This window comes from Rana temporaria, chromosome 7 (assembly GCF_905171775.1).
Source record: "Rana temporaria chromosome 7, aRanTem1.1, whole genome shotgun sequence".
Classification (NCBI taxonomy): domain Eukaryota; kingdom Metazoa; phylum Chordata; class Amphibia; order Anura; family Ranidae; genus Rana; species Rana temporaria.
The window spans coordinates 21,279,344-21,292,908 of NC_053495.1; the positions used below are offsets into that span (position 1 = coordinate 21,279,344).

General features: G+C 47.2%; 1 protein-coding gene across 1 annotated transcript; it reads right to left on the reverse strand.

The window, feature by feature from the left end:
• Positions 1–2,317: 2,317 nt before the first annotated feature.
• Positions 2,318–12,380, reverse strand: LOC120945154 (serine/threonine-protein phosphatase 6 regulatory ankyrin repeat subunit B-like). Its single transcript, XM_040359052.1, has 5 exons — positions 12,004–12,380; positions 9,157–9,351; positions 6,391–6,584; positions 3,926–4,054; positions 2,318–3,580 (listed from the first exon to the last, which is right to left on the reverse strand). Exons 2-5 carry the CDS (start codon positions 9,323–9,325, stop codon positions 3,359–3,361), a joined length of 714 nt encoding a protein of 237 aa, XP_040214986.1. The 5' UTR covers positions 9,326–9,351; positions 12,004–12,380; the 3' UTR covers positions 2,318–3,358.
• Positions 12,381–13,565: the final 1,185 nt, after the last annotated feature.

Genomic DNA, 13,565 nt, shown 5'->3' on the forward strand with positions numbered 1-13,565 from the left:
CTTGTGTTTGACACCTGTGGCTTAGTGTGCATGTTCCTACTGAGGACAAACTAGGGGTTGGAGTTGGGATCTCTGAATATTTTGCTTTTGTCAATTTTTCATCAACACTGGCTATCCCTACCCAAAACTGAATGCTATGTTTTGGACCTTAAAGGAGTATTCCCACAAAAAGTGCTATTTCCATGTTTGGATGGTTGTTCCTGGGCTGAATCACACAATGACTTTTTAGATCCTATATGACAGTGATGGCAAACCTTGGCACCCCAGATGTTTTGGAACTACATTTCCCATGAAGCTCCACTACACTGCAGAGCAGTGTTGCCAACTGTCCGTATTTTTACGGACAGTTCGTAAAAACGGGCACATTTTTCTCTTGTTCGTAAATGTCCGTGGTTGCGGAAATGTGCCAGTAATAATAGCCGAGATCGGTTCGGCTTGGAACTGCGCATGGAGATTGGAGGCAGGGGTTGATGGTGGCTGCGGTGGCACCGCAGAGGACGATGAAGGCAGGGGGCAATGGAGGCAGGGGGATATTGAAGGCAGGGGGTGTTAGTGTCAGGGGGTGATTGGAGGCAGGGGGTGTTGGTGGACGGCAGAGGGGGATGGTGGCACCACAGAGGGTGGGGGATGGAGACATGGGTTGTTGGTGGCACCACAGAGGGGGATGGAGGCAGAGGACGATGCAGTCAGGGGGTGATTGGAGGCAGGGGGCCTGGGGGAGATTGGAGGCAGGAGGAGATTGGAGGCAGGGGTAGATTGGAGGCAGAGGGAGATTGGAGGTAGGCGTGAGATTGTGGCACCGCAGAGGGGGGTGAAGGCAGGGGGTGTTGGTGGCAGAGGGGGATGGAGGCAGCGGGTGACGTGACTAAATACAGGCATACCCCACTTTTACGTACACAATGGGGTTTATTTACTAAAGCTAGAAAGTGCAAAATCAGGCTCACTTCTGCATAGAAACCAATGAGCTTCCAGGTTTTATTACCAAAGCTTAATTGAACAAGCTGGGGTTTGAAGCTCGTTGTTTTTTATGCAGAAGTGAGCCTGATTTTGCAATTTCCAGCTTTAGTAAATAAACCCCATTGTGCACTTAAAAGTGGGGTATGCCTGTAATTTGCCATTATTATATCGAAAATAACAAAAATATGTTTTTTCACCTTAATATCACATTGCTATTTGCCTAGCGTACTTATTTGTAGCCTAAATACTGAAATTTGCACCTAAAAATTTAATTTAATAACTTTTGTGAAATGCCAGTAAAAACGTGGCTGCGCCAGTAAATTTTCGGGTGTCGTGCCAGTAAATTTCAATCTGGTAGGTTGGCAACACTGCTGCAGAGTGCATGAGCATCATGGAAAATGTAGTTCCAAAACATCTGGGGTGCCAAGGTTCGCCATCACTGTTATATGGCCACAAGCAATAAAATCTCCCCAATGCCTCTTTTGGCTCTGTCCCTTCCCTTTACATTAATAAGCCCGTTCTCCTTACATATAACACAAATAAAGAAATGTATTGGCCACAGCAGTAGGAAAAGCTGAGAACGCATGTATACAAAGTTTGCCGCAGACATTCCATAAAGAATCAGAAGCTACTAATGCAACCCACAGCCATCCATCAAAGACAGCTGAGATATAAAATTCACCTTTTAAATATGAGTTTATATGTCATTACAGACATTGATTGATCAATGTGGACAAAGAAAGGAAGACCCAGGTTTCAGCCTTGCTTATGATCACAAGATCCTACCACACACTTTACAGATCATCCACATTTCACGGCATGAGATGGAGCTTTAAAAAAACGATTTCTCCATCATTTCTGGATAAGTAAACTATCATCCAGCTCTCTGAATATTTATACATTAATTCAATTTTAAGCTGTGGAACAGAGGTGCACAGGCTGTATGTTGAGGCTGTCCAAATGATTTTTCGGGTCTGCAGATTGTCAGGTATCTTATTCATCCAACAATGTTTTACGTTTTTTCTCTAAACAGCGTGCACCAAGCGAAATCCAAGTGAACACACACCCACCTCTTTCCATGCTTGCAATGGATTTAGATTTGTGTCCCTGGCTGATTTTGTTTAAAGGGGTTGTAAAGGTTTGTGTTTTTTCACCTATGCATCCTCTTTTCACATGATCAGCCCGACCAAATGGGACCCTCAATTCACCTCTACAGAGCGACAGATTTCCATTTACGCTCGCCTACCTCCAATCCAAAAAACAGAAGGGAATTTGTCCCCTTCCATCTGGGCGGATCGGAGGGCCCATAGAGTAGCCGTGACCTGTCATCCGCACGCCACCGCTCATTGTGGCCCACGACTGGTTACCAAGTTGCTTAAGTGGCCCTCGCTATTCAAAAGGTTGGGCACCCCTGCATTAAGGTGAAAAAACACCTCGCTGTCATGGGCCCCCTCTAGCCCCCTCATTTTACTTACCTGAGCCCGTTCACCTGCTGTGCGCGTCCCCCGGTGTCCTCTTCTCCACTGAATCTTGCCATTGATTGGATAGACTGATAGCAGCGCAGCCATTGGCTCCCGCTGCTGTCAATCACATCCAATGACGCGGTCGCCGGGGGCAGGACCGAGTCTTGGTATCTATGGACGCCAACTGTATGTCACGGGCGTGCGCCCGCAAGCTAACCCTCTCGGGAAAGAGCTTCCCAGAGGGGGTTAGCTCTAGCGGGGCGGAGCCGAGACAGCCGCCGTGGAACCCCAGAACAGCAGGATCGGGGCCACTCTGTGCAAAACGAACTGCACAGTGTATTCCCATCACTTTCTATTCCAGTAACAATGGTCACCGTGGGAAAATAGAGATGGTAAATCACCATACGGTCAACAGTAAAAATATAAATGAGGCAAGAACCCTACCTTCTTCTATCCACGACTAATAAAATAAGTTTTGGTTTGGATACACTTTAATCAGCCTGCACGTTTCTCTTCCTCCATTTCAACCACATACTGGCACTTGAGACCTCAACATTCAAAGGCCTGGGCACCTCTGCTCAAGACAGCGATGGCCAAATTGTTTAACTGAAACCCCAAGAAGTTGGCTGACCAAAAAATTACAGACGACAATCTACCATTTTAGTTCCAGTCCACTGTAAAGGCAAAAGAAAGACAACATCTTACAACAAAATCTCGCCAGTTCAGGCAGGTTGTCACCACTGTCATTGTTGGAAGCTTACAGAAATGTTTGTGTTGTGTAGAATGAGTGCGCCATTGTTCCCCGTCAATGTATTATTGATTGGCAGGTTCATAAAAGTCACCATTAATGGTTAGAAGAAGCGAGACATATCCACCAAACAGATAGTCGAGGGCACTGGGTTACAATGCACGGCTGTCACATGTGGATTGCGGCAATGTTAGAGTGTCTCCTGTAGTACAAGGTCCTCGAACATAAGGTAGCACTTCAGTGATTGTGGCAAGTTGAAAGTCCTCACGGCTTTGAGCCTCTGGGGCCCCAGGCTGGAGCGAATCTGCAGGCGGCTCAGGTGTTTAAGGGACCGCGGCTGATGGGAGCAGGACTCAATCCAGGCAATAAAGCCTACTTGGGAGGCAAGGCGCTTTGGCGGCAGTCCAGTTTTCTGGAATACAGAAGATAATGGTTATTTAGAGCAGTGATTCTTCACCACTGGTCCCTGAACTGTCTCCAGGTCTTTTGCCAGGCACCCAGCTGGGCAAACATCGAAATGATATATAATGAGAGATTATATACTGTACATATGTATTATCAAAAGCAGCACTAGTGTTCTGGGTTAGAATACATGTGCAGACCCAGGGACACAATTCAGAGAGCTTACCAACAGCTTCCGAGACAAGGAAGAAATTCTCAAGAAGGTTAACTCCCTAGTGTCCACCAAAAACTGAAACATGATCTATGATTGGCCTGCCCACTGGAATTAGACATAAATGCTCTTCCGTGTACATACCTTATTCTTGTACGTGATGTAAGCACCCGCTTGAACGAGGAGCCGGATGCACTCTAACTGTCCGCTACACGCAGCCAGATACATCGGGGTCACCCCCCAGTTATCCTGCAGGTTGACATCGGCGCCATGCTGTACCAATAGAAACAGATTTGTAAAAAGTAGATAAACATCTCCTGTAATCTCCCAAAATTTAAAAGAGATCTATAAACAGCTCTAAGGCCGGCCATTCAAGAAGCAAATTTATTTCCTGCAACCATGGGTTGCAGGAAAGTAATTTGCTTAATTCCCCCATCAACAAAGACAGTGCTGACAGGGGTGTTCCTCCTGCCAGGCCATTGTCTTCTCCTGGCAGGGGAAGCCGTTACCACTGGGAGAAGACCGTGGCCCGGATTCAGAAAGCAGTTACGGCGGCGTATCTCCAAATACGCCGTCGTAACTCTGAGTGCGGGCCGTCACATCTCTCCGTCTGATTCATAGAATCAGATACGCCTCAATGTTGCCTAGATACGAGCGGCGCAAGTCTCCTACGCCGTCGTATCTTAGGGTGCAATATTTACGCTGACCGCTAGGGTCGCTTCCCTAGACTTCCATGTTGAATATGCAAATTAGGTAGATACGCCGATTCAGAAACGTACGTCCGCCCGGCACATTTTTTTACGTTGTTTGCGTAACGCTTTTTCCGATGTAAAGTTACCCCTCATAAAGCAGGGGTAAGTCATGTTAGGTATGGACGTCGGAAACGACCAAACAGTGTCGTATTTTACGTCGTTTACGTAAGTCGTTCGCGAATATGGCTGTACGTAAGTTATGTTCACGTCAAAAGCATTGACAGTTTGCGGCCTAAAAAACGTCAAATACGTGGGGTCACACTAAATTTGAATAAAACACGCCCACATCATCCACATTTGAATTAGGCAGGCTTACGCCGGACCACAAACGTTACGCCGCCGTAATTTAGGGCGCAAGTTCTTTATGAATACGGAACTTGCGCCCTAAGTTACGGCGGCGTAACGTATCTGAGATACGTTACGCCCGCGGATAGATACACAATTGTATCTGAATCCGGGCCCGTGATTATCCAGGTCCAGCTCCCAGGTCTCCCAATGATCCTGATCCAGCTTCCCTATTCTGGTGTGACCCAGCATGGCACCTGTGTGACGAACCCTTGTCCTCAACAGGACTATGTCCGACATAAATGCTTTCTCTGTCCGGTACCACACGATCTAAGATCTTTAGCCCACCCAGTCACCAGCAGTAACATAGTGTAGGGTGAATAACAACATCAAACTGATTTATTATCACACATGAACATAACAGATATCCAACTCGGGACCATCACCCCTACCTTTGGAAATCAGGGCGGGGTAAACTGTCCAATCAGCAAGGAAAGCTGTTGGAGGAAACCCCCCCCCCAACCCCCCCCTCCCCCACAGCCAGGGCAGACAGAGACAATAAAACAATGGAATACAACCACACCCCAAACGATCTCAGCAAAAGAGTCCAACAGCATGAGACAACACACAATATATACTAGGGGTGCAATGGATCAAAAAACTCACGGTTCGGATCGTTCCTCGGATCAGAGTCACGGATCGGATAATTTTTCGGATCACCACTATATATAGTCCCCACTGTAATGTCCACGTCATCTCCCTGGCTGTAATGTCCACGTCATCTCCCTGGCTGTAATGTCCACGTCATCTCCTCCCATTGTAATGTCCACATCCTCTCCCCCCAACTGTAATTTTACACGTCATCTCCCCCCATTGTAATGTCCTCGTCATCTCCCCCCACTGTAATGTCCACATCTCCCCCACTGTAATGTCCACATCTCTCCCCCACTGTAATGTCCACATCTCCCCCCACTGTAATGTCCACATCTCCCCCGTCAGCATGTCCCGCTCTGGGGAGCTCACCTAGGCCGATGCCGCCAGGTGTACCAAGATGGCCGCCGCTCTGGAGCTAGGCCGAAGCCGCGGCCTTTCCTACGGCCGCAATCCGCGGATCGTGTGGTGTGCTGATCCGAACACGGCGACCCGAATCTATGAAGATCCGTTGCACCCCTAATATATACAAGGTTCCAGTGTGGCTGTAAAGAGAGTCTGACAAGTACAGATCAGAATGGAGCTCCCGGGCAACCCTACCCAAAGTGACTCCTGTCACGGCACCTATTCCAGGGATCCAGTTCCCAGGTCTAATTTGTTCTGTGGAGCTTCACCTTACCGAAAGTCAACTGTCAGCTCACACTTCCTGGGTACAACTACCTTCTTTTTGTACCCCATGTTATGTAGCTGGAAGGTCCACAACAGCACAGTCACCGTCTTGACCAGTGGTTCCAACTGAGCCTTATTAGCTCAAACCTGTGCAGTGCATGCCTCCAATGTGTGGATGACAGATGCAGCATATAAATACAGACCTAATTAAACACAAGAAGGTAAAGTACACTGATCAGAGTTTTAACTCACCTGTATTAGTAGAAGAGCACAGTCCGGGAACAATCCAATAGCCGCATGTAGGGGGGTCCCGCCATGTTTACAGCAGCTGTTCACACTGGCGCCATGTTGTAAGAGCAGCTCCATGGAAGCCCTCTGACCTTTATAAGCTGCCCAGTACAGAGGTGTCTTTCCGTAGTAATCTTTCCGATCCACAAGCTCTTTGTCTGAAACACAATGCAGAAAATACATATAGAAAGAGAGAACGGGAGTGTGGGGGAGGGGGCACAAAAACTAACAATAGAGAAAGAAGGGTGTGAAAGTTTTGCAGGATAGTTTAAAGAATTACTCAACTTCCTAAAATGTAGAAAAAAACTGCTGAATTTCCTTATTTATCCAGGGCTGTATTTTTGGGCATAGGTAGCATACACCTTGGCCTAGGCCACAGGGTGTTTGGGGTACCTAGGGTAGAACACAGCCCCCACACATCATTAGGCCCGGATTTACTCCCTTTGCCGCCCCAAGGCCAGGTCGTTCAATGCAGTACAGGGGGGACATTATCCGCCGGGGGACTTTTTCGGCAGGACACTGAGAAGTGTGGGGGGGGGGGGGTAGTGATACAGTCGGCGGCTATGGCCGCTGCTATATCACGGGAGCGCGCTCGCAAAAGCTTTCCACCATGCGAGGGAGCTCGCATGAACGTGGAAAGCTTTTGCGAGGAGGAGCAGAGACAGCCGCCGAGGGACCCCAGAAGACACGGATCCGGGTCACTCTGTGCAAAACGATCTGCACAGTGGAGGTTAGTATAACATGTTTGTTATTTAAAAAAAAAAATATTGTGCCTTTAGTGTTCCTTTAAACAGTTGTCATCACTTTCAGTCTCAGGCCTCGTACACACGATAGGTTAACCTATGAAGCTGACTGATGGTCCGTCGTGCGTAAACACCATCGGTTAAATAACCGATCGTGTCAGAACGCGGTGACGTAAAACAAAACGACGTGCTGAAAAAAACGAAGTTCAATGCTTCCAAGCATGCGTCGACTTGATTCTGAGCATGCGTGGATTTTTAACCGATGGACGTGCGTACTAACGATCGTTTTTTTCCCATCGGTTAGGAATCCATAGGTTAATTTTAAAGCAAGTTGGCTTTTTTTTAACCACTTGAGACCCGCACTATAGACAAAAGATGTCCACAGCGCGGCTCTCAAGTGGCAAGTGGACGTCTTTGGACGTCATTTAAAGTGCATTACCTGCGCGCACCACTGGGGGGCACGCAGCGGGTAAACACTGTCCCGGCGCATCGCTGAAGAGCCGATGCGTGTACCTGGCGGCCGCATGAACACAGCAGGGACGTGGAGCTCCATGTGCTGTCAGAGGAGAGGAGACCGATCTGTGTCCCTTGTACATAGGGACACAGCATCGGTAACCTCCCCCAGTCACGCCCCTCCCCCCACACAGTTAGAACACACCCAGGATACACATTTAACCCCTTCCTCATCCCCTAGTGTTAACCCCTTCCCTGCCAGTCACATTTATACAGTAATTAGTGCATTTTTATAGCACTGATCGCTGTATAAATGTGAATGGTCCCAAATTTGTGTCAAAAGTGTCCGATATGTCCGCCGCAATATCGCAGTCCCAATAAAAATCGCAGATCGCCGCCATTACTAGTAAAAAAAAAAATAATAAAAAAAGAATCATAATTCTGTTCCCCATTTTGTAGGCGCTATAACTTTTGCGCAAACCAGTCGCTTATTGCGTTTTTTTTTGTTTTTTTTACAAAAATACGTCGAAAAATACGCATCGGCCTTAACTGAGAATTTTTTTTTTTTTTTTTTAATTGGGATATTTATTATAGCAACAAGTAAAAAATATATATATATTTTTTAAATTGTCGCTCTTTTTTTGTTTATAGCGCAAAAAATAAAAACCGCAGAGGTGATCAAATACCACCAAAATAAAGCTCTATTTGTGGGGAAAAAAGGACGTCAATTTTGTTTGGGAGCCACATCGCATGATCGCGCAAATGTCAGTTAAAGCGACGCAGTGCCAGAAGCTGAAATTTCGCCTGGGCACGAAGGGGGTTTATGTGCCCAGTAAGCAAGTGGTTAACCTAAAGCGGGGGTTCACGCAAAAATACATTTTTAACATTACATTCAGCCGAGTTGTCCTAATGACAATCGGCTGTTTTTTTTTTTTTCCCGTACATACCGTATTTTCACCGCCGCTTCCGGGTATGTCTTCTGCGGGACTGGGCATTCCTATCTGATTGACAGGCTTCCGACCATCGCATACTATGCGTCACGAGTTGCCGAAAGAAGCCGAACGTCGGTGCGGCTCTATACAGCGCCTGCGCACCGACGTTCGGCTTCTTTCGGCAACTCGTGACGCGCTATATGCGACGGTCGGAAGCCTGTCAATCAATTGGGGACGCCCAGTCCCGCAGAAGACATACCCGGAAGCGGCGGTGAAAATACGGTATGTACGGGGATAAATTAAAAAAAAAAAACAGCCGATTGTCATTAGGATAACTGGGCTGAATGTAATGTTAAAAAAAAAATTTGGGGTGAACCCCAGCTTTACCCTCCCCAGTGGGGATGTCGACAGCAGTAAAAACCTGACAGAGGTTTGAACCCTTTTCGAAGCTGTGTCTAAAATGAATTTTTTTTAAAAAAATGGCTTTAGTTTATTTAGACCAGAGTTCTTTAGTATTCCATTCTATTTTACCATGCTCCATCAATAACGCTTTCTATCTGAAGAGAGAACTCCTATGATTTCACAGAGGATTAGGAACATACCCGATGTGGTGAGCAATGCACGCAGCTTCTCCACATTGCCTCTACTGGCCTCATAATGGATATCTGTCCATTTATAGTTGTAACTTGGTGCCACCTGGTAGTGCCGCACCTGGGTCTTGGTACAGGGGCTTCGGGACAAGGAGCTGATATAAAACCCCATCTGTCTCATCAGGAATTGGCTTCATACAGCAATATCTGTTGATTGAAAAAAAATACATACATCTTAAGATTTACTTGTACTTTCAGAGTCTTTAAAATTAAAGATTTCAACCCAATCACCAAACCCTATAATAATAATAATAATAATAATATATTAAAAATAAAATAATATATATAAAAATATAACATGATTTTTGTTAAATATAAATAAATAAAAAATAATAATATTTTTATCATTGTTAAAGAGGAAGTAAACACTCTTTTTTTTTAAAAAAAAAAAAACACCCTGCAAGGCAAAGGCATAATGAGCTAATATGCAGAGCATACTAGCTCATTATGAAGTACTTACCTGAGATCGAAGCCCACGCAGTGGTGCTTGTTGCCCTCCTCCGTCGGCGCCATCTCTCCACGAGTGACTTCCGCTGTGACTGGCTGGAGCCGCGATGACGTCACTCCCGCGAATGCACACGAGTGCTGCCACTAATGGCATAATTGCTGTTAGAAGCGGCACGCTCAGTGCACCCGCCCGCCGCTGTCTAGAGGTATTGTGAGAGGTTGGGAGATACAATGTAGGGATATCAGGGAGCCAGAGGGCACTGTGGATCGCTATGTGAGATTGGGGTCACTGTGGGACACCGTTGGAGGTTGGGGGCACTGGGAGGGCTGGAGGCTCTGCAGCAGGCTGGAGGGTACTGTGGGAGGCTGAGTGGCATTGTGAGAGGTTGGGGCACACTATGGAGGCTGAGGGCTCTCAGGGAGCCTGGGCACACTGTGGGCCGCTATGTGAGGTTGGGGGCACTGTGAGAGGTTGGGGGCACTGTGAGAGGTTGGGGGTGGGGGCACTGCGGGACACTGTTGGAGGTTGGGGGCACTATGGGTGGCTGGAGGCTCTGTAGCAGGTTGGGAGGTACTGCAAGAGACTAGGGGGAATGTGGGCTGTTATGGGAGGTTGGGGGCACTGTGGTAAGTTAAAGGATCTGCAGCAGCCTGGAGCCCAGGTGGAGAAGGGCCTTGGGTTGGCAGGGCCCCGCGGTCCAGTGGAAGAACTACTGCCCTAAACTTAAAGTGGTTGTAAAGCCACTTATGTCTCTACAATCCCCTCTATTAGATAATAACATGTGCCCCACTATGTCCTTTATTTGAAAAAAGCCGATTTCCACCTTGTATCAGAGCATCTCCCGGCGCTCACGTGACTCCTCAGCTTTTTCCTCTCCCTGTCTGACAGATGCAGCGGGAGGGGCCAAGAACTGGAAGGAGAGAAGGAGAGGTGGAAAAAGCTGAGGAGTCACATGAGCGCCGGAAGACGCTCTGATATAAGGTAGAAATCGGCTTTTTTTAAATAAAGGACATACAGTGGGGCACATGTTATTATCTAATAAAGGGGATTGTACAGACATAAGTGGCCCTCTCCTGTGGGCAGTAATTCAGCTTCCTCTTTTTACGAGTTTTCTCTTCAAAAAACACACCGACAAACACCAACAGACAACAAAAGCACCTTGCTTCAGGGGGGGAAACAAGGGGATGTACTTTTGCACTGGACGGGCGCATGTTTGGGCGTATCTCACTAATTACGCCGGGCCTAGTTCCTATCTCACTGATTACGCCGGGCCGAGTTCTGAGCATGCACAGAGAGGCGCTGAACATAGTCAGCGTCGTTCGGCCCTTCATTTGCATGGGGTCAAGGCTCATTTCAATGGAACACGCCCACTTCCTTCCCACTTTCAATTACGCCTCGGAATTTACGTTGTTCCGGCGCAAATACTATGAGGATACGGTACTTGCCTCTCTAAGTTATATAGTTATAAATTGTTACATTATATATTGTTACTGTATATTATATATATATATATATATAGTTTCATTGCATATATTGTTATATTATATATAGTTACTTTATATATATATTGTTATATACATGTTTCTTTTTATATATATATATATGTGTTATAAATTGTTACATTATATATTGTTACTGTATATTATATATTTATATATATCTATAGTTACATTGCATATATTGTTATATTCAGAGCTTTTTTTCTCAGAAAATAGGTGCAGGAACTCAACCACGACCCCGTTTAGATTTCCCAAACAGTAGAAGGGTCTTAAAGGGGCATTAAATACCAGGATTGCATTACATACAGAGTGCAGAGTTCAGGGGGGTTACACACAGAGTGCAGAGCTGTCACTTGTAAACACAGAAACCAGACTTCTGTGTTTACAAGCGATTGTGGTGAGCAGGCACCAAAGGGTCTGAGCCAGAGGTGGTGGAACTGAGTTCCCCCAAGTTCCCCCTGAAAAAAAGCCCTGGTTATATTATAAATAGTTACATTATATATTGTTATGTTAAAAACATTGTTACTTTATACAGGTATATTATGTTATAAATTGTTACATTATATATTGTTACTATATATTATATATATTTACATTGCATATATTGTTATATTTATTTATTATTATTTATATATATTGTTTTATATTATATTATATATATATTATTATATTATATGTGGAAAATAAAACGAATGATAGGAAATAAGGACATCTGATTGTCGGTGTCCCGTATACGGGATGCATTAACCCCTGCAATGCCAGGGGGGTGCTCAGTGTCGGGTGCTGACCTCACACACCGGGGTGATCTGTGATGACGTCATATGTAATACATAAAGCTCCCTGTGATCTCACCATCATAGCTCGGCTCCGGGGGCCCCTGGCTGGAGGATGCCGCGTTGTCTCTGTAGGGGGCGTCGTCCCTTTGTCTGTACAGATCGCTTCTTATTATCCTGCGAATAGGTGCGATGTCCGGCCAATGGGGGCCCCTGGTGGTGGGGTGCGGAGGGGCCACACTGTCCGATCAGAGTCGGTGCCATGACGCGGCGGGGGTCATCTCTGTGTCTGGGGGGGTGTCCCCGGGGAGAGATTAGCCCCTCCCCCCCGTGCCCGGTGTCTTCATGCAGAATGCTCGGTTCCCCCCGGAGGCCGCACACAGCGCTGTCTGTCCGCCGGGCTCTCCGTTCTATGGGCGCACTCCGCCGCCGCCGCTCTCCAGGGTGCTGAACACACAGCTGCACTGCGCATGCGTGTGACTCAGCGTCAGGGCAGCGCTAGGCTGGGCGAGACTTGGCACGGCTCAGTGTCCGGTTCCCACGGTGTGCGGGAAATAAAGACCGACAATAACGGGTCCCTCCACTCCACACTGATAGTTCAGGGCTGGGGGGGGTCACATTTTTATATTTACAGTGGTACGTTACCGCTATGCATGGAAATGTACATTGGGGGTGTTATCCTCTGCCGTACGGTACGGGTGACCGCGCCTGGCCGCTGCCAGGATTTCTGTCTACTTAGGCGAAGGTGCATTTTGCAGCAAATATTGCAGTCCCGCTATAAGGCGCTGATCGCCGCAATATCGCAGTCCCGCTATAAGTCGCTGATCGCCGCAATATCGCAGTCCCGCTATAAGTCGCTGATCGCCGCAATATCGCAGTCCCGCTATAAGTCGCTGATCGCCGCAATATCGCAGTCCCGCCATAAGTCGCTGATCGCCACAATATCGCAGTCCCGCTATAAGTCGCTGATCGCCGCAATATCGCAGTCCCGCTCACAGGTGTGCACAGCCTATTGCATTAGGGTGTGCACCCCAAAGCTCAAACACACTCTACCGATCACTCACGATCTTAATTCGGAAAGGGAATAATTACTGTATAAATGTGACGGGCAGGGAAGGGGTTAACACTAGGAGGAAGGGGTTAAATGTATTCCCTGGGTGTGTTCTAACTGTGTGTGGAGGGGGACTGACTGGGAGAGGTGACCGATGCTGTGTCCCTATGTACAACGGACACAGCATCGGTCTCCTCTCTCCCTGACAGGATGTGGAGCTCTGTGTTTACACACACAGAGCTCCACGTCCCTGCTGTCACCGCCGATCGCGTGTACCCGGCAGACATCGCGTGTACCCGGCAGACATCGCGGCCGCCAGGTACACGCATCGGCATCTCAGCGATGCGCCTGCACAGCGTTTACCCGCTGCGCGCCCCCCAGTGGCGCTCGCGGGTAATGCACAGAAAAAGACGTCCAAAGACGTCCACTCGGCACTTGAGAGTCGCGCTGCCGACGTCTTTTGTTTATTACGTGGATCTCAAGTGGTTAAATGACTCAGATCATCAAACAAAGTTTATTATTACACAAAGATAACCTGCGTAAATACAAAACGCAGTTTTTAAATGATGGTTTCATTTATTAAGGCAAAA

What these genes read in the sequence shown, in the direction of transcription:
- LOC120945154 (XM_040359052.1), bottom strand. Translation starts at nt 9,325, where the DNA reads ATGAGACAGATGGGGTTTTATATCAGCTCCTTGTCCCGAAGCCCCTGT. An exon ending in TGCATTGCTCACCACATCGG is followed by an intron (nt 6,585 to 9,156) that starts GTATGTTCCTAA and finishes ATTGTGTTTCAG; the next exon opens with ACAAAGAGCTTGTGGATCGG. An exon ending in GTGCTCTTCTACTAATACAG is followed by an intron (nt 4,055 to 6,390) that starts GTGAGTTAAAAC and finishes CTATTGGTACAG; the next exon opens with CATGGCGCCGATGTCAACCT.